The 17,060-nt window shown below is 56.0% G+C and overlaps 6 protein-coding genes and 1 non-coding gene across 7 annotated transcripts; 5 read left to right on the top strand and 2 right to left on the bottom strand.

Annotated features, from left to right (window-relative positions):
* Positions 1–2,590: 2,590 nt before the first annotated feature.
* On the top strand, positions 2,591–4,090 carry INS49_011708 (uncharacterized protein; the record flags this gene model as incomplete). Its single annotated transcript, XM_043172418.1, has 3 exons — positions 2,591–2,735; positions 3,007–3,182; positions 3,284–4,090. The coding sequence occupies 3 exons, from the start codon at positions 2,591–2,593 to the stop codon at positions 4,088–4,090; spliced, it is 1,128 nt and encodes a 375-aa protein (XP_043024163.1).
* A 1,743-nt stretch (positions 4,091–5,833) lies between these two features.
* Positions 5,834–7,038, top strand: INS49_011707 (uncharacterized protein; the record flags this gene model as incomplete). The annotated part of the gene is made up of 3 exons (XM_043172417.1): positions 5,834–6,135; positions 6,248–6,848; positions 7,012–7,038. 3 exons carry the CDS (start codon positions 5,834–5,836, stop codon positions 7,036–7,038), a joined length of 930 nt encoding a protein of 309 aa, XP_043024162.1.
* A 314-nt stretch (positions 7,039–7,352) lies between these two features.
* INS49_011706 (uncharacterized protein) lies at positions 7,353–8,959 on the bottom strand (the record flags this gene model as incomplete). The annotated part of the gene is made up of 4 exons (XM_043172416.1): positions 7,353–7,396; positions 7,487–8,636; positions 8,719–8,808; positions 8,906–8,959. The coding sequence occupies 4 exons, from the start codon at positions 8,957–8,959 to the stop codon at positions 7,353–7,355; spliced, it is 1,338 nt and encodes a 445-aa protein (XP_043024161.1).
* A 1,618-nt stretch (positions 8,960–10,577) lies between these two features.
* INS49_011705 (uncharacterized protein) lies at positions 10,578–12,294 on the top strand (the record flags this gene model as incomplete). Its single annotated transcript, XM_043172415.1, has 4 exons — positions 10,578–11,215; positions 11,263–11,331; positions 11,391–12,091; positions 12,152–12,294. 4 exons carry the CDS (start codon positions 10,578–10,580, stop codon positions 12,292–12,294), a joined length of 1,551 nt encoding a protein of 516 aa, XP_043024160.1.
* A 720-nt stretch (positions 12,295–13,014) lies between these two features.
* On the top strand, positions 13,015–13,560 carry INS49_011704 (uncharacterized protein; the record flags this gene model as incomplete). The annotated part of the gene is made up of 1 exon (XM_043172414.1): positions 13,015–13,560. One exon carries the CDS (start codon positions 13,015–13,017, stop codon positions 13,558–13,560), a length of 546 nt encoding a protein of 181 aa, XP_043024159.1.
* Positions 13,561–14,126: 566 nt separating this feature from the next.
* On the bottom strand, positions 14,127–14,199 carry INS49_011703. Its single transcript has one exon. It is a non-coding gene; the product is annotated as a tRNA-Trp (tRNA).
* Positions 14,200–15,315: 1,116 nt separating this feature from the next.
* On the top strand, positions 15,316–16,803 carry INS49_011702 (uncharacterized protein; the record flags this gene model as incomplete). Its single annotated transcript, XM_043172413.1, has 1 exon — positions 15,316–16,803. The coding sequence occupies one exon, from the start codon at positions 15,316–15,318 to the stop codon at positions 16,801–16,803; it is 1,488 nt and encodes a 495-aa protein (XP_043024158.1).
* Between the last annotated feature and the right edge of the window lie 257 nt (positions 16,804–17,060).

The following is a 17,060-nucleotide window of genomic DNA, read 5'->3' as shown; positions in this document are numbered from 1 at the left end:
GGTTGCGTAATGCACGTCAATTCGGTGGAGGGGCGCGGCTGGCTGGGAAACAAGGTGGATAGATGCGATGGATTGAGTGAGATATTCGACGGAGGCCACCAGCCAAGTGGAGCAGTCTGTATCTGTTCTGGGACTCGGGGCCAGGGTTTATTTCCAGCTGTGGGTTGTCCAGTGCGTTGCCAGTCCAATCCAGTCCAGTCCAGTCCAACCCAGGTGATCGACAGGTAAACAAATGGAAGTCTTCTGGAAATATGCGATTCCTATGTTCAGAAACGGTGTAAGAAAGAGAATGTATTGGGGGGGGGCGCTATGGGGCGACGATGAACGGGGAGGTTGAAAAATTGGATGTGAGAGGAGAGACGAGGGGTGGTGGGTGGTGGTGAGGGTGACACTAGAGCAGGTCGTCGGGTGTTGAGTGGAGGAAACCTGAACCTGCAGACGAGGCAGAGTGGGAATGGGGCATGGGCGGGCCATGCAGGACGCGGCAGGTGCGTGGTGAGAGGAGCAGTGAGAGGCTGGGACAGGGGAGCGCGAGGAAGCACAGAGGCCCAGGTGGCCCGAGCTGGCCCCGAGGTGGGCTTGCAGGCTTTTGGGGGCAGGTACGAGGTACCTGCACGCACACCTGCCAAGGGACGGAGCAGTGTGTATGGCTCCCCAGCCGCTCTGCCGCTTTGGAGGAAAGCGAGAGCCCACAGGGAGGAAGCTCCGTCTGGGCCCACCTTCCCTCCCTCACTCCCTCCCTCACTCCCTCCCTCCTGGCCTTCTGGCCTCCTGGACCCTGTGGTTTGTACGTGTGGCCCGAGCGTGACCAAAGGTCGGTCGAGTGGATCCCGGGGTAAGCCCCCCCTGGCCAATCACAGCTGGTGGCCGAGGGAGCTAGGATGCCAGTGCGACGCGTGCAAGGCGTGCCGAAGACGCGTGCCTGGTGGTCAGTGTGTCCAGGCACTTCTTGGACTGTTGTTTCATCGTGTTTACTACACAGTCCAGCTCAGGAACCTCAGAGGGCCGAAACACCAGGCTAGATGGTGGAATGATCGAACGGACCAGCCGGGACCCATGTCAACGCCTCTCGACCTTGGATATGGATATAGGTGACTTAGTGTGCGGTACTCTGCCGCTGGTGATCATTATCAAAAAGGAGCAAGGAAGATATGTGTCGCCCAGGCTTCCAAGCTTCCTTGATTATCATGATGCGTGAAGAAGACAGAGATGACCGAGCCATCTGCCGATTCTCGCCACAGTCATTTCCGGCACTCTCGGAACAAATGGACCGGCGCACCCCCAACAAGAATCCGAAGTTCGCAAGCAGCACCACCCACCGTGTACAGCTTTTTACAACTTACAAGGGTGCAAAATGTCTGCGTGTAACTTGACCTGCAGTGGCACAAATCTCCAGCGGAATGGGATGACCTCTTGAAACAGGTGAGATGATCCGTTGATACCTGTATCCGGGCGTGGATTTCCCTGGTCCCTTTCCACTTGAAGTACAGATGCCAGATGGGTGCCTGGCAGTCCGGCTGTCCGGTAGGCCGCTTGGACCCCTGCAAGCTGTCTGGCTGTGTGGTGAGGACCATTACGTACTTTTGTGTACCGCCACCACCACCAACATCACCACTGTCCTTTTGGTTCCGCTTGTAAGAGACAAAGAGCTTCCGTCCATGCGCGTCGCGGACTCTGCCCCGTTCCCGGTTGCCGTCAGGTCAAACCCGTTGCTGTGGCAAATGGGGACGAGGAACACGAAGAAGCGGCGCTGCAGGCGACCTCGTAACTCGTCAAGATTTTTTTGAATTTGTAAAACTCTAAGGGGAGCAATCACCCCTCACATCCATATTCCCATTTCCAGACGGAGAGCTTGACTTGGTAGGTGAAGGCGACGGCAGGCCTCGTTCCTCGGGAAAGGTGTCGCACCCAGCCCGCCTTGCTGCCTAGGAGAGGATCCCCACGGGAGCCTGACGGGGAAGCCATTAACTGCCTGCTTGCGAGGTCACAGGATGGTGAGATTGACTGCATAAAATTCAAACTTCTGTCCGGGCAACCAAGCAGCCAGGCATCTCATTTCTCACCTCTCATCTCGCACACATACACACGGTGCCACCGCACAACCGCACTGCTCCCCCATTGCATCATTGCAGCGCCTCACCGAGGGACGTCACCAGCAGGACGGCGGACCTCGACCACACTCTGATCGGCCATCGGCCATCCGTCTCCCTCGCACTCCTGTATTGTCTCTTGTCTCATTTCATCTCATAAAATTGCACCATACGGGACCCGTTCCTGCGCCCAGGGTCTTGACCCTGAATCGATGCTGTTACTGTGACAGCGGGCAAGGTATCTAGATTTTTCCTGCCGTGGTGCCAGGTGAGGCCTGCTGTGGCCCAACACGCCGCGCCATCTGGCCGTTCATACGTAATTCACCTCGACCCAACCACCTTCCATCTGGACCCTGCGCCCATTGATGTCACCTCGCGACTCGTACGGGGGCTTCTGCTAATCCAACACCACCGTCTCGTAGCGCCGCCTGTATCCTGCCTCCTGCCTCCTGCCTCCTGCCTTTTGCCCTCGATCTCCAGGGCCGACAAGCCACTGCCAAATGTCTCCACTGCCAATTTTCTTCAGGGTGCCGCACCCGCAAGGCCCTGTCCTTGTTCGCGTGACGGCCAGATCTTCCACCAAGTCGCGCCCCCTAGACCTCGAGTTGAGGGCCACAGACGATGTGCGCGCCTTTGTGCTCCCACGTGAGTCCGGACCCTCACACCCACACCTGTCATCGTCTATTCTTTGCCGGTGGCCCCCGCCAATCTGGCCCGGTGGGCCGCATCCGGGCCTGCATCTCGGCCTCCATGCGGGCCGTCATCATCCTGCAGCCTCACCCCATGTGCCACCCCGTTCAGCCTCCGCGGCCCGCACCAGGACCTGCGAAACTGCAACTCCAGATGCGGCCACCATTCCACCACTCTGGGGCGGGTGTCTAATTTTGGGCATCTTCAGCTTCTAACTCCTTGGTAGTGCAACACGGCAAGATCTCACGCTACAAGACCGAGGACACGACAGACGAGGAATGGGAGTCCTGCCTGACGTCCCTGCTCCTGGGAACCCAGCCGATCGCCAATTTTCACGTTGCCGCGCAGTTCACTGACGAAAATCTGGGAATCGAGATTGGGAACAGAGTTTCCGGAGCCACGGTACGTTGCTATCTCCCGCTTGGACCTCGCCTCACAAATGCCCCTGGTCCCCACCAAACCTTCGAGAACAGACCAAAACTCACGCGAGCCCTTTCCCACAGGTTATCGCCGGCACTCTTGTTCTGAGACTCAGCAAGTCTGGCACCAAGAATGCAGATATGTTCGACTGGGCCAATGAGGCCGTGCTGCGGCAGGCTCAGCTGGCCGAGGAGCTGGCCGCGCTGAAGCTCAATCATGACAAGCTCGAGAGGCGCGTTACCGAGGAGACGGCGCACTTCAAAGCGCTCGAGCGTACTAGAACTCAGTTTGAGTCAGAGCACGACTCATTCTTCAGGGATCTCTTGAACGAGAAGAAACTAAAAATTCGCACACAGGAACAGATCTTGTCCACAGCACGCGTAGATGAGGCGAAGCTTGCAGCCCTCAAGGCCAAGGCGAGATCAGACAAATCGGAAGTCGCCTCGAGGCATCCGGATGCTGTTGGGTCTTCCAGAAAGGGCAAGCGGAAGGCTGAGTCTGCCGCTGACGACACCGACGACGATGACATTGACGAGATGGACGTCGACGAGCAGTCGGTCAGTCCGGGCGAGGAGCTGTCTGATGTTGAGCAGACGACTGAAGACGAGGAGACGGCCAGTGAGCCTGAGCCCGAGCCCAAGCCGAAGTCTAAGAATCCTTCTCGCTCATCGGCCGGCAAGAAGGCTGGGCAAGGCTCTTCGCCCTCAGCATCCAAGGCTACCACGAAGTCTAACAAGCCGCCCAGCTCAAACCTGCGCGGCAAGTCCCCCGTAGTTGCGGCTGATGATGAAAATGAGGAGATGCCCGCGCCGAGGGCACTGCCCTTCGGTAGAAAGCCGAAACCTGTTCCGGACCCAGCGGACGACGAGTCGACGGCTTCGGAGAGTTAATAATTGGACTGAGGAAGGTCTTGTGTGACACAACCAGGCGTGGGTTTTGAAGTTAGCGTACGATGACGCCTCTTAGAGTAAAACAGACAACGGCTAATTTTCCGAGAGGGACTGGTTTGCATCTGAGCCTAGGGACTTGGTGGTCAGGCAAAATGACGTACATGACGTTCAATACCGGGCATATCCAGATTCACCCGAGAGGTAATGTTATGGAACATTTCACGGCCGGTCCTGTTGGCCAATGTAGGAAGCATTGCAGGTATACATGGTCCCGAAGGGTTAGTAAAGCATACTTCAACGCATGTCGAGCGTGTCTTTTCAGCACTCCCATTTTGTTGTTGTCCATGTCATTTTCGATCCTACCTCGCCTCCACACACTTCTCAATCCACATGCCTCCTCATCACAGGCTAAGTCAGTGATATGGCAGCATCAGGTGGTCTTCCGCTCAGCTATTGAAAACAACAACGAAATGCTCTCAAATGGAGTGACTACGGAGAATTGAGGACAAACGTAAAACCACGACAACTTGATCTTGGCCTTGACAGTCTATCGCCTTCCACAAAATACCACACAGATGGGTTTCATTCCACTATGCTCCTCGCATTAAATTTCTTAAAGCCCAATTTTCAAAAATTCCAGCTCTTATCCCTCTTTCGTGGTAAAATTCACCTACCGATGTGATATCAAATTGTTGCTTCTTTCCGGTCCTCATGCCTGCACTATCGCAGAGATAATTAATCGTGTTGGACGTGAACAGCCCGATCTTACAGGTGAGAATATATCAAAGGAGTCAGCCTAAGCTTCAATAGCGGAAGATCTTTGCCTCAGTAGCTGGAGAGAAAGCCGAGATCCAAAACTACTGACGGAAGACACAGGAACAAAGCGAAGCCCCTACGCATAAACTCTAGCTAAACTGGTCCGCTGGTGGTTTTGAAGCAAGGATAACTTGAAATCCTCGTCGTATAGAGACAGCGATGAAGTATAGCATTGCTTTGAAAATTTGAAACACTGCCCAACCTATGAATGGATACGTGCCTTGTTCTTTTGAGGTCCAGGTAGAGAGCTGCACGCAGTAGCTTGTTGCAGATTGCAAGAAGTTTCTATCCACAGCTGTCACCATCACAACCTAATGTGACTGTTTAACCGCCCGATCAAAGAGGGTCTATTGGCCTATTCATAGAACAGTCTTTCGACCTCATGCTTGCTTGCTATTCCGAGGCAATAGAAAGCGTGCCGTGTTGAGCAATTGTATTGTGTCCAGAGAATACAAAAGCAGGCGGCACGTGGAGGGTTGAACGTCCATGGACACAAAGCCATGGGCCGCCCACTGAGACGAGGACAATAGAGCCCCGGGAATACATCCTTGTGATTGCTTTTACACGAGCCGTCTACCAGATGGTACCAAGATGATCCTATTCTTGGGGTCGCCCGAGGGCATTGGCGGAAGAAAATCCCATTCGTCACAGCTCACATTGTCGATAATCGCCGTTTAAAGGGGCGGCTGTGGCCCCTGTGCAATTCCAAAGCAGAATCATCATCAAGATTTCACAACCTAATTGCCAACTTCTGGAAAGTAAGCATTGTGAGACTGTGGACCAGTCCATGCGAGAAAGCCCGCGTTTGAGAAGTAGCACAGAAGCAACCCAACCCTCCGCACAGAAAATTACAGAGCGCCACTCTGCCCCGTTCCAAGTCATTTCATCACTAATAATAACCCAGCAGAATCCCAAGAGAATTGAAAGATGGCAAACCCAGGTCAAAACAGGCCGTTTGGCAATTTCAACCCCTTCGCTAATGACAGACTGAACAACAATCCACCAATACCTCCTCAGCCTGAGCAGGCCCCAACTTACGGGCCGAATCCATTCAACCGAGCAAACAGGGCAAACAGAGCAAACAGACCAGCGGGGATCAACCCCCCCTTTGTCTTCAACCAACAGCCCCGAGAGCCACGCTGGAACCTGCGAAGGGACGGGCAGTGGGGCCTGAACATCAACGTACAGCGCCGGCCAAACAGGGCCACCGCCTACGAAGCGGACCAGGAGTACGTGCGGTTCCAGGCGCGTGCACTTGGACTGCCGCAGGCACCACCGCAAGGACCCAATGTCGCGCCTCCACCCGTGAACGGTGCTCCTCCGCCGCCGCCACCAGCACAGCCAGCACAGCCAGCGCCACCGGCACAACCAGTACCACCGGCACCACCGGTGCCGCGAGGACCTGGCGTCGTCCCCTCCAACCGGGAACGGTGCGGTTCCTCCACCCCCGGCGGCCCCAGCACCAGCGGGCAGGGAGCAGCCGGGCCAGAACCAAGGAGCAGAGCGTCCCGTGATCCTCCTCGGCCGGAACGGCAACGCAGGCACAGCGCGCGAGCTGAACGTGCCGCCGCTGATCGCGATCTACAACCTAGGAGGAGACCTCCTCGGCTACGTGCGCTCCGTGGTCGCCGCGGTCGCGGGCTTCATCAACGCCGTCGTGCTGGCGGTGGTCGAGGTGGCCGGGCCCCTGGTGCAGTTGGCCACGCGGTGGGCCATCTTCCTCTTCCTCGCCGCGCTTGCCGTTTGGACTAGCCTCCCCACCGTCCTGCGCGCCTTGGCCGTGCACAGGGCCTTCGCGGTGTTCCTCGTGGCGCTGCTGGAGGTGCTGGCCTGGGCGTTCGACGTGAGCATTAAATGGCCGCGGGCCGCCCTGGTCAGCTACACGCTGCGTCCAGAGTACATGAGTAGAGCCGTAACCGGAATGGCCTTCCTTGAGCCGGGGGTATGTCCGGTTGGAGATGGCATCCGGGGCCCACCATACGGAGCGACGGCCTTATCCTCCGCAGACATCACTATATTTACCCTGCCTTTCCCTCTTAGCTTGCCCCCAATTCGTACAGTCTGGACAATATTGTGGGGTGTGCTTATCGCGCTGGTCTCTGCAGCAATCTGGGCCTTGGGAGCAGCGTTAGCAATTGATTTGGAACTATCCCCTAGTGAGAACGACGGCCTCGACGAGTAAGTATAATCTGGTCGAGACGAAGGCAGTGGACACGGGTTCTGTAGCAGCAACCACAATACATCATAAGAGAAAAAACTCATGCGCACATGTGCTGCGAGCAGTGGCATTTGTAGAACAATTTTGAGGAAACACGGTGTTATGCACAAAAAGACGATGCTATGTTGTGAACTCTATCCATTCCGCGGTCACGTTGCGGTTTGCGTAGGAAGACGACCGCCCATGATGTGAGATAATACAGAGAAAGAAGCACCACGACACGATTCCTTAGATACCCAGAGTGAACTCAACACCGACGTCAATGTCACGAGCTAGCAGATATTAGCCTTGACTGTCGCAGATTTGTGGGAAAAGGGGCGGGGAATCCGGGGGCCGGCGGGCGGCTGTAGCCTCCAACTTACCCATCTTCACGACCTTGGAGAGCTGCACAGCCCTCTCAGCAGCACTTTGCAGGTCATCAATAGAGAAAATCTTCATTCCGGAATCGTTGATCAGAGCGTGAGCCTGCTCCATGTTTGTGCCCTGCAGACGGGCAATGATGGGGATCTTGAGGTCCAGGGCCTTGACGGTGTTGATAAGACCGTGGGCAATGGCGTCGCATCGCACGATGCCACCGAAGATGTTGACGAAGATGGCAGAGACCTTAGGGTCGCTGGTGATGAGCTCGAAGGCCTCCTTGATGGCCGCCGGGGTGGCACCACCACCGACGTCCAGGAAGTTGGCAGGCTGGCCACCGTTCAGCTTGATAATGTCCATGGTGGCCATGGCAAGACCAGCACCGTTGACGAGGCAGCCGATGTCGCCGTCCAGCTTGATGAAGTTGAGGCCGGACTCGGCGGCACGGACCTCGTCGGGGTCCTCCTGGGTGGTGTCGCGCCACGAGAAGACCTCCTTCTGCCTGTAGTCGGCGTTGTCGTCAAAGCCAAACTTGGCGTCCATGCACATGACCTTGTGGTCGGAGGTCTCTGACAGGGGGTTGATCTCGATCTGGGTGGAGTCCTTCTCGAGGAAGATCTGGTACAGCTTCTTGATGATGTCCTTGGCCTCGTCGACGCACTGCTCGCTGAAACCAAGCTTGGTGGCGATCTCGGTCGCGATCTCGTCGGTGACGCCGACGTTGATGTCGATGTAGTTGGTGTTGATAGCATCAGGGTTCTCCTTGGCAACGCCCTCGATGTCCATGCCGCCCTGCGAGGACGAGACGATGACAGGGCCCTGAGACGCACGGTCCATGAGGACGGCGAGGTAGAACTCGCGACGGGCAAACTTGCGCTCGCAGATGTAGACGGAGTTGCAGAGCCGACCCGCGGCACCGGTTTGCTTGGTGATGAGGTGGTGGCCGATCATCTGCTCGGCGAACATCTTGGCCTCGGTGGGCGAGTAGATGACACGAACACCACCCTTGAGGCCGTTGTCGAAGGTTCCCTTTCCACGGCCACCAGCAAGGACCTGGGCCTTGATCACCATGTCCTCGCCGCCGATCTGCTTTGCGACAGACTCGGCCTCGGCAGCCGTCTTCGCGACGGAACCCTTGGGGACGCCGATGCCATACTGGGAGGGGAGGTTATTATTAGCTCGGACCGCGGCGCAGGCGTTTGATGGGTACGGGTGGGTTCTGTCAGGTGCGGCATACCTGGCGCAGGAGGTCGGCAGACAGGTACTCGTGGATGGAGAGGTTCCGTTTTTGCTGGGCCAGGCCGGGGAATCTGACGGAGGGAGACACCTGCAGGTGGTTGATATCAGCCTATGTGTCCCGAGCAGCGCGGTTTCAGAGCTCGAGAAGTCTCTTGGGGGATGTGATAAGAACGGCGCAGACTTACCTTTGGCGCGGCAAAGGCCGAAGCCACAGCTCGACTGCGGGCGAGCCTGAACATGTTGACGGCTAGTGTGTGTGTGTGTGTGTGTGTGTGTGCGCGTGCGGAGTGGCTCCCGGATAGAGACAGGGCAGGGGGAGGCAAGGCGAGGCAAGGCGAGGCAAGGCTGAGGTGTGAAGAGAAGGATCGAAAATCGCGAGGTTGCCAGGTCCAGCACAGGTGAGGTCGAGTTGTACCTGCTGCTGACAGCGAGTGACGATTCAGAACAGCTGCCAGCTGCCGCAGCAAACCGTTTTGCAGCAGCGGGAATTTCCGGCCCAATGACACAGGAACCCTGGAGCTAAGCTGGCGACACCTCGGCTGGCTGGGCGACCTTGGCTGTTTTGCCCGCCTGTTTGTATGGTAAGCATTTAGTCCAGTCTGGACGACTTGGCTACCATGTAGCTGTGCATGTCCCAACCCAAGCCGCAATCTTGCTCGAGTCTTTGAGGAAGCTCACAACCTCACGGTCTCTCTCACGTGCTCTCATCCTGCCTTGCTTACCTCGCTCAAGCTGGACAAGTACTCATCCTCATCGATGGGATTTCAGTTCTTCCCGATCCGTCAAACTCATGCTCATTCGGGTGGCCCCATGTTTTGGTCCTGCTGGGCCAATGTCCTAGACCCTCGAGTCTGAACCCTCGACCCTCGTGGTGTCTGGGAAGCCTCAACCTCATCCAAACCTTGGGTGTCGGCAAGCACCACGCACTGGAGGCAGGACTGGCTGACAGATCAATAAAGTTCACCGTCGACCATGTGAATACCGTCCCGTCGTTAAGCTCCACTGCCTGCTCATGCAACCCGAGGCCGGGCCAGCAACGGGCAGCTCTCTGGGCAACCTCGGGCTCCCTCATGGCCGTTTCAAGTCCATCCTACCGCGGCGCTACTAGCAGCAGCACTCGCTCGACTTATTAACAGTAGGGTGCTGTCAGGTGAGGGCCATGTGAGCCATGCACACCCCTCGCCGTCACATCGACGATCTCGCCTTTTGAGTTTGCGGGGTTGCCCTCCAATTCGGGGAGCATTTCATCGTCAGGACCCCGTCCAAGCAACATCTTGTACCGGCCTCCCCTGCCATGCCCACCCACCCGTTCTCTTCGATTTCCGCTTTTGGCATATCCTTGCGGCTGTTTCGTCCCGCCATCCATCTATCGGATGAGCTGGCCTGCACTGCGAAGCTGCGGCAGTGGTCAATGGGCCATGCATGCGTCGCCGCCATTGGGCCAAGTGGCTGCTGGTGGGCGTCACTTCATCTCACCAACGGCGACTAGTGCTCTCAGTCCATCCAAGGGTGTTTCGAAGCCGCCAGCCCACAGCTGTGCGGTGCGGTGCAGTCTGGGGATGGGCTGCCCTTGTATGGTTTGCAGCACCCAGCCTCGACTGTTCTTGCATGGCCTGCAAATCCAGCCGAGGTTTCAATGCGATGCTTGTCAACATCTGAGCTTGTATGAGACCCGTGATAAATCAGACGGCACATGCTATAAGACTTACATCCCCTCTTTCGCCCGGCCCTCATCCGCAGTAGTTCTTTGGAAAACCTGCCGGACGGAGTTCGCCAACCTGTCTGACTACACCCGCCAAACTGAATCTTGCACCGTGCAACCTCACTGTCACAAGCCAGCCATTCCCGATCGTAACCATGTTTCGGGAGATCCTTGCCCTCGGGCCAGCCTACCTGAGCCTGCTTGTCTTTCTCGTCATTTTCTCCTACTATGTCCTGAGGACAGCCTACGTCGACTACCAGATCAGGAAGCTCGGGGCTGTCAGGTCACCCGTCCTGGCCACGAACCCGCTTATAGGACTTCCCTTCTTCATCGATGCTGCCATCAAACAGGGCCAGAATAAGCTGCTGGAATTCTACGATGGGCTGTACAAGTCGTCACCCCCGGGGTGCCCCAACTGCGTCGAGATATCCATCTCGGCACAGCATCGGTTCATCATGACCAGAGACCCCGATCATGTCAAGACCATACTGACGACCAAGTTCTCGGACTTTGGAAAGGGGGAGCGGTTCCACGACACGTGGAGCCCGTTCCTGGGTGACAGCATCTTCACCACCGATGGCCAGTTGTGGTCAGACAGCCGCGGCCTCATTCGCCCAATGTTCATCAAGGAGAAGGTCCGGGACATTGAAATCTTCGAGAGGTGGACGCAGACCTTGATTTCCAAGATACCCTCCTCGGGGGAGACGGTTGACATTTGTGACTTGTTCTATCGAATGACCCTTGATGTTACAACCGATTTTCTGCTCGGGACCAGCGTGAACAGTCTGAACAAGTAAGTTCAGGCACTGGCCAACGTGGGATACGAGCTGACTGTCTCAGCCCTAAGCACGAGTTTGTTGAAGCGTTTACCGAAGTCCAGCGGGTCCAGATGATGCTCACAATTCTCGCGTAAGTCAAAACCCCTCAACTGCAGAGTATGGATGGTTGACACGATTCGACTGTGACAGCCCGTTCCGATGGCTGGTTCCCAAGCGGCGGTACAATAAGGGCATTCGGGTGCTTGAGAGGTTCATGAAGCCCTACATCGAGCAGGCACTGGCACTCCCACCATCCGAACTCGACAAGCTCTCCAAGTCGGACAAGAGCGCTACATTCCTGCACAGCATTGCCCGCTACTCGAGGAACCCAAAGGTCCTCCGCGACCAGATCATGGCTATCCTGCTGGCCGGCCGTGACACGACAGCCGCAACACTATCATGGACCATCTATGAGCTTGCGCACTACCCGGCCATATATACCAAGCTACGCAACGAGATTCTCTCGACTGTTGGAGAAAACAGAGCACCGACATACGAGGACCTGAAAAACATGACCTACCTGACGCACACACTCAACGAGACCTTGCGACTCTACCCAGCTGTGCCGTATAACCTGCGCGCGGCTCTCGAGGACACGACCCTACCAGGACAGCCAGGCCAGCCCGACATTGCTGTGCTGAAGAAAGACATCGTGATTTACAGCACCCTGTCGATGCAACGCCGTGCAGACCTCTATCCGCCGCAGAGTGAGAAATTCGCCGACCCGGTCGTGTTCAGTCCCGATAGGTGGGACCACTGGACGCCAAAGGCCTGGCAATATGTCCCCTTTAATGGTGGGCCGCGGATCTGCGTAGGCCAAAACTTTGCTATGACCGAGATGGCTTTCGCTTGTAAGTTGAACCTCCCACATGCGCCTGTTGGACGTTTTTTTCTGATCGACCATGTCCCAGTGGTGCGAATTCTACAGAAATACGATCGCGTTGAGTACCGGGGCGACTGGTATGCGCAGTATCACAAGGCGGAGATCGTGGGCTGTCCGGGAGAAGGGGTCCCGGTGGCATTTCACGAAGCTCAGAAGGGCGATATGGCTTGAGTGAATTGGTAATTCGGTTTTCAGTGCATGCCTAGCACGATAGCGGATGACAGCGCCATTGCAGGCTGGAAGCACCAGTACCAACTGGTAGACTGATCTGAATCAATGTATACGAAAATTTGAATACTACCACTTCAGTCCTTGGTGTGACGGAACTCACAGTGACCCTCTGCAAAAAAAAAAAAAAGACCTTAGAGCGCGCGACTACGCAGCGTTTGCGCTACTTTCCACTTCTTAAAAAAAACTTAATTATAGTAAAAAGAAGAGGCTTATATTTATAATTACTATAGATATATATAAAGCAATACCTTTTTATGCTTTTTTAATTATCATAATAATGTAAGTAATTATGAAAAAGGTGAGAAATGCAAGATGCGCATTATATGCGAAGAAGGCGCGAAAACGCTACGTGTGCGCGCTTAGGCAGAGGAGGGCTTGACTTAACGCTGCGCAGGCGCGCGCGCCAAGGCCTTTTTTTCTGTGCAGAAGGGGGAGCGTGAGTCAAAATGACAAGGGGGGGGGGGCAAGCGTTTCGTTTTCCACACACAGTGCAAACCTTGATGGACTGCCGGTGGCCCGAGCTCCTAGTTCGATAAGCCAGTGGGACTGCTTATCGCCTCGGGTCTATCACTTCCATGACTTCAAGCCGTGCATTCATCTTTTCTCTGCTCTATTTGATGGTCTCGCATTCCTTGATAGTCATCACCGACGAAAGTCAAAATGACTCAACCAAAGACAGATGAGATTCCCCCTTGGAAGGCCGTAGACATCGACCAGTTTATAAACAAGGCCAATCTTGCCTTCTCCAAACGCAGCGCCAACCTAAGCCACCTCTTAAAACCCCGTGCTTCGTCACCAGCCAAGCCAAAGCTGGAAGACCACGGAGCGGAGAAACCCAGGTTCTCCTTCTCTTCCCTCGCAAACAAGCCCTCGCCTCACACCAGCCTAAAGAAATCGCAGCAGCAGCGCAAGACGTTCTCCCAGCCCCGTGTTAGGGAAAAGGATGGCGACGACGACAACGAAGCGCCCTTGAACTCAGGCATAGGGCACGTGCCCTCTGGCGAGGAGGCGGCGGGCGATTCCAGGGCGGCTGAGACGAGGGATCTGAAGGGCAAATTGCTGGGGAAGAGGGCACTGGAGCAGAGGGAGGAAGCGCGGAAGAAGAGGGCCAGGGCCAAGCCGGACAGCAGTGATGAGGAAGAGGGGCGAAGCGCGGCGGTTGGAAAGGGTAGGAAGAAGAAGGGGAGGAAAGGAGGGGCTGATTGAGAGAGGTCCACTGAGTGTATGGCTTGCGGCGCTTTGAAAGCCTGCAGCCTTGTCACCATGAGATACGGCCCGGTGTCAAGCCGTCAAGAGGCCTTCTTTTTTTTTGGCGCCCGGGGGGGGGGGTTTGGATGTTCTATGATCCACAACATCAAACGATGTGCTGGACGGATGTTGAGAGGCGAATACGTGCCGAATGCAGGTGGGACGGACAGGGTGGGCGAAGCCTCTTGAGCAAGGTTGCAAGCAGCACAGTGTCCCTTTCCACCCCATACAACGGCCCTTTGTTCAAGGTCACGAGAGCGATGGAAGTATTATCCGTGGAAGCACAGAAGCTTGAGGCAAAACAAGGACGGAGTCCGAAGGCCACGACACAAAACACCAAACAACAACACGACTGTCTCCGCGACCGGCTGGGTGCATTGGCTCGAGAATGAAGGACGGACATGAAGGCGCCTTCGCATGCTGCACACATCCGCATGCCGCATCGGGCAGGAAAGCTGCTTGGATGGTGTGCTGGTTGCCGCTACCGACAAAGCAGACAGACAAACGATGAGCAAAAGTATTCATGAGGTTGGCCCGAGTCGAACAGGCAGCCTTCGGGACTGGAATCCGACGCGCTAGCCATTGTGCCACAACCCCGCCGGATTTCTGTTTGTTTCCTGGGAACAGTGGTCTATCAGGGAGAAATGGCCCTGGGAGCATTTCTTGAGATGTTCATTGGGGTGTGCACACTGTTGGCCTCTTGGGAAGGGGTAGAAGAAGGGGTTGAGGGGGTTGCACAGGTTCGCGTGATCCTAAGCCCGCGATGTCTTGATGGTGAGCCGTTCTGCAGCATCCTACAAAGCATCTCAATTCACCGGGAACGGCGGTCATGTGTTCTCACTCCTTTATCACATCGTGATTACATCCCTCGGGATGGACGTTTGCGGGAACCTTGGACTTTGACCTTGATGCTGATTGACTGGCAGTCGCCTTGTCATCGCCCAGATCATCAAAGCAAGAGACGGAAGGGTGCGTTCTGATGACCCTCCGAGTCCACCCCAGAGTCCTCTGGGCTAGGCTGTCCCGCCGGCCTTGAACACTGTGCCTCTCTCTCAACGATGTGCTTGCTTGCTTCTCAGCTGCATTCGCCGTTACTTGCGATTTCAGGATGATGATCCTCGCTTGCTCGTCGAGTGAGGGCATAAAGCATTGTTGTGGGGCTTTGATCTTCACCACGGTCTCCTTGTGGACCAGAGGCCCGGGAAATCAGCACGTCCGCAAAGTATTCCTGGAGTTTGCGGGTGGTAGCTCATGATACCAGGCAGTGGGTGCCAGTCGCTCATCTTGGACAAGATCATTGCCCATAAAGTGCTAATGGTTTGCTAATGGTTTGGGTGTAACCTTTCAAGGGCTCCGTAACGTTTCCCGTCTTCGAGTGATTTGATCGCCTAGGCCGCTGCTAATGTATCCTAAGCTCCGATATCCCCCAACATGACCACACATTAGGAGAGGCACGACGTCGGAGGTCTTTGGCATCGAGTGCGCGATCGATCGATCACAAGTGCTTGCAGTGGTCTTCGAGCAATTGATGAAGCATGTCAGGGGTCTCACTATTTAGCTTTGAGGGCAGGGCAACCGTCGGAATCCTACTTGATTATGCGGGGAAGCTGACTAAATGAAGGCGCTGTTGTATTGACCTCTTCCTACCCCCTCGATTGAGGAGGCTGGTTCTCCTCCTGCATTTACCGGGTACTTGGGAACAAGTTGCCCGTCATGTTGAAACACATCTGTAGCACGCTCTTTATGTTACACACTTTGTTGTTAAGTGGACAGGGTTTTATTGAGCCACAGACAAATACATTCAACTCCAGCTTCAGGCTGAGCGCTGAGCAAATCACGAAGGCCAACTTATCGTCGGTTTTGGCGAACAATATCGAGGTCGCGCTCAACTATGAACGCTCAAATTGGGCCTTCGGCTCCATCACAGAGGACGTCTTCTATACCGTGCCAGAGAACTTCACATCCAGCACACCACCCGGAACCCTACTCAAGGTCGAGCCTTTGACAAATACCACATTTTACACCCTCGCGCCCAATCTAGCACTGTCTCGTATATTATTCACTACCGAAACGCACAACAAGACGGTAGTCCCGGCATCGGCGTACATACTATGGCCCTTCTCCCCCAACCTCCAGCCTGGGTCAAACAAGGCGAGGACGGTTGTGTTCGCCCACGGTGCGTCAGGGGGGTTTGGTGACTGCACTCCGTCCCACATGCGCACCCTTCTGTACCAGTTCCAGGCGCCGTACGCTCTCGCCCTGGCGGGCTTCGCCGTGGTGGCGCCTGACTACCAAGGGCTGGGTGTAAACTACACGCTCGATTTCGACAGCGAGACAGGACAGCCGGGGGCACGGAAACCACTCCACCACCCGCTCGTGGGCAGCCCATCGCTTGCCAACGACCTGTTCTACGCCCGGGAGGCCGCCCTTCGGGCGTTTCCGTCACGCCTGTCCGACGAGTTCGTCATCATGGGCCACAGCGAGGGAGGCGGCGCGGCATGGGCGGCAGCAGAGCGACAGGTAACGGAACCCGTCTCGGGGTACCTCGGTACCGTAACCGGGAGCCCGGCCGCGAACTTCTCCGCAGTCGTGGACTTTGCCCTGTCGCTCGGTGCAACCGAGGTCCCCGGGGCCACCCTCCTGGCATGGGCGGTGCGGAGCATGTTCCCAGACTTCCGTCTGTCCGACGTGCTCACCCCGCTGGGGGTGGCCCGCCTTGAGCTGCAGGCAGAGATTGCCGGTTGCCAGGCGGTGACGACGGCGCTGCTGCAGGGCGACGGCACGCCGCAGCCGCCCCTTCTGCGTGACGACTGGTACGACAACTCGTATTTGCAGGGTTACTTGACGACATCGTCGGTCGGCGGTCGGGGCGTCGCGGGGCCTGTGTTAGTGATCCAGGGCACGGCGGATCAGTCTATCCCCGAGGTGGTGACAACAGCGACGGTCAACGCGACCTGCTCGGCCCATCCGGACAGCGTGCTCGAGTACCTGCTGGTCAATGGAACAACCCATGTGCCGACGCTGTTCGCGACGCAGCGAGACTGGTTAGGCTGGATAAACGCCAGGTTCGACGGCGTGCCAACTGCCGGCAGTGGCGGATGCCAGACATCTGTGAAGGAACCTTTCTGGCCGATCAATCACTACCAACCCGAGACTAATTGGTACCTGGAGCTTGCCCTGGATGCTTATCAGACAGCTTAGTATCTGCGATATCTACCGGTATCAATAACATCAGCATGCCACGATGGGTGTTCACTACGTGCGTGCCTACCCTGCTTGATATGCTTAAGTATGAGAACATAAGCATGATATAGTCTCCGACAAACCAAGTACATCACTCTCACAGATACAGCTTAATTAATAACGCAGGAAAATGATAGATCAGTGTCAAATTTGAACACCTCAGAAAAGAGATTATGTATATTCAGAAGCCGGCGGTTGATATTATGCAATCGACC

Source organism: Diaporthe citri (assembly GCF_014595645.1).
Source record: "Diaporthe citri strain NFHF-8-4 chromosome Unknown scaffold_5, whole genome shotgun sequence".
Classification (NCBI taxonomy): domain Eukaryota; kingdom Fungi; phylum Ascomycota; class Sordariomycetes; order Diaporthales; family Diaporthaceae; genus Diaporthe; species Diaporthe citri.
The sequence above is the reverse complement of the archived record's forward strand: the minus strand, read 5'-3'. Positions and strand labels throughout refer to the sequence as shown.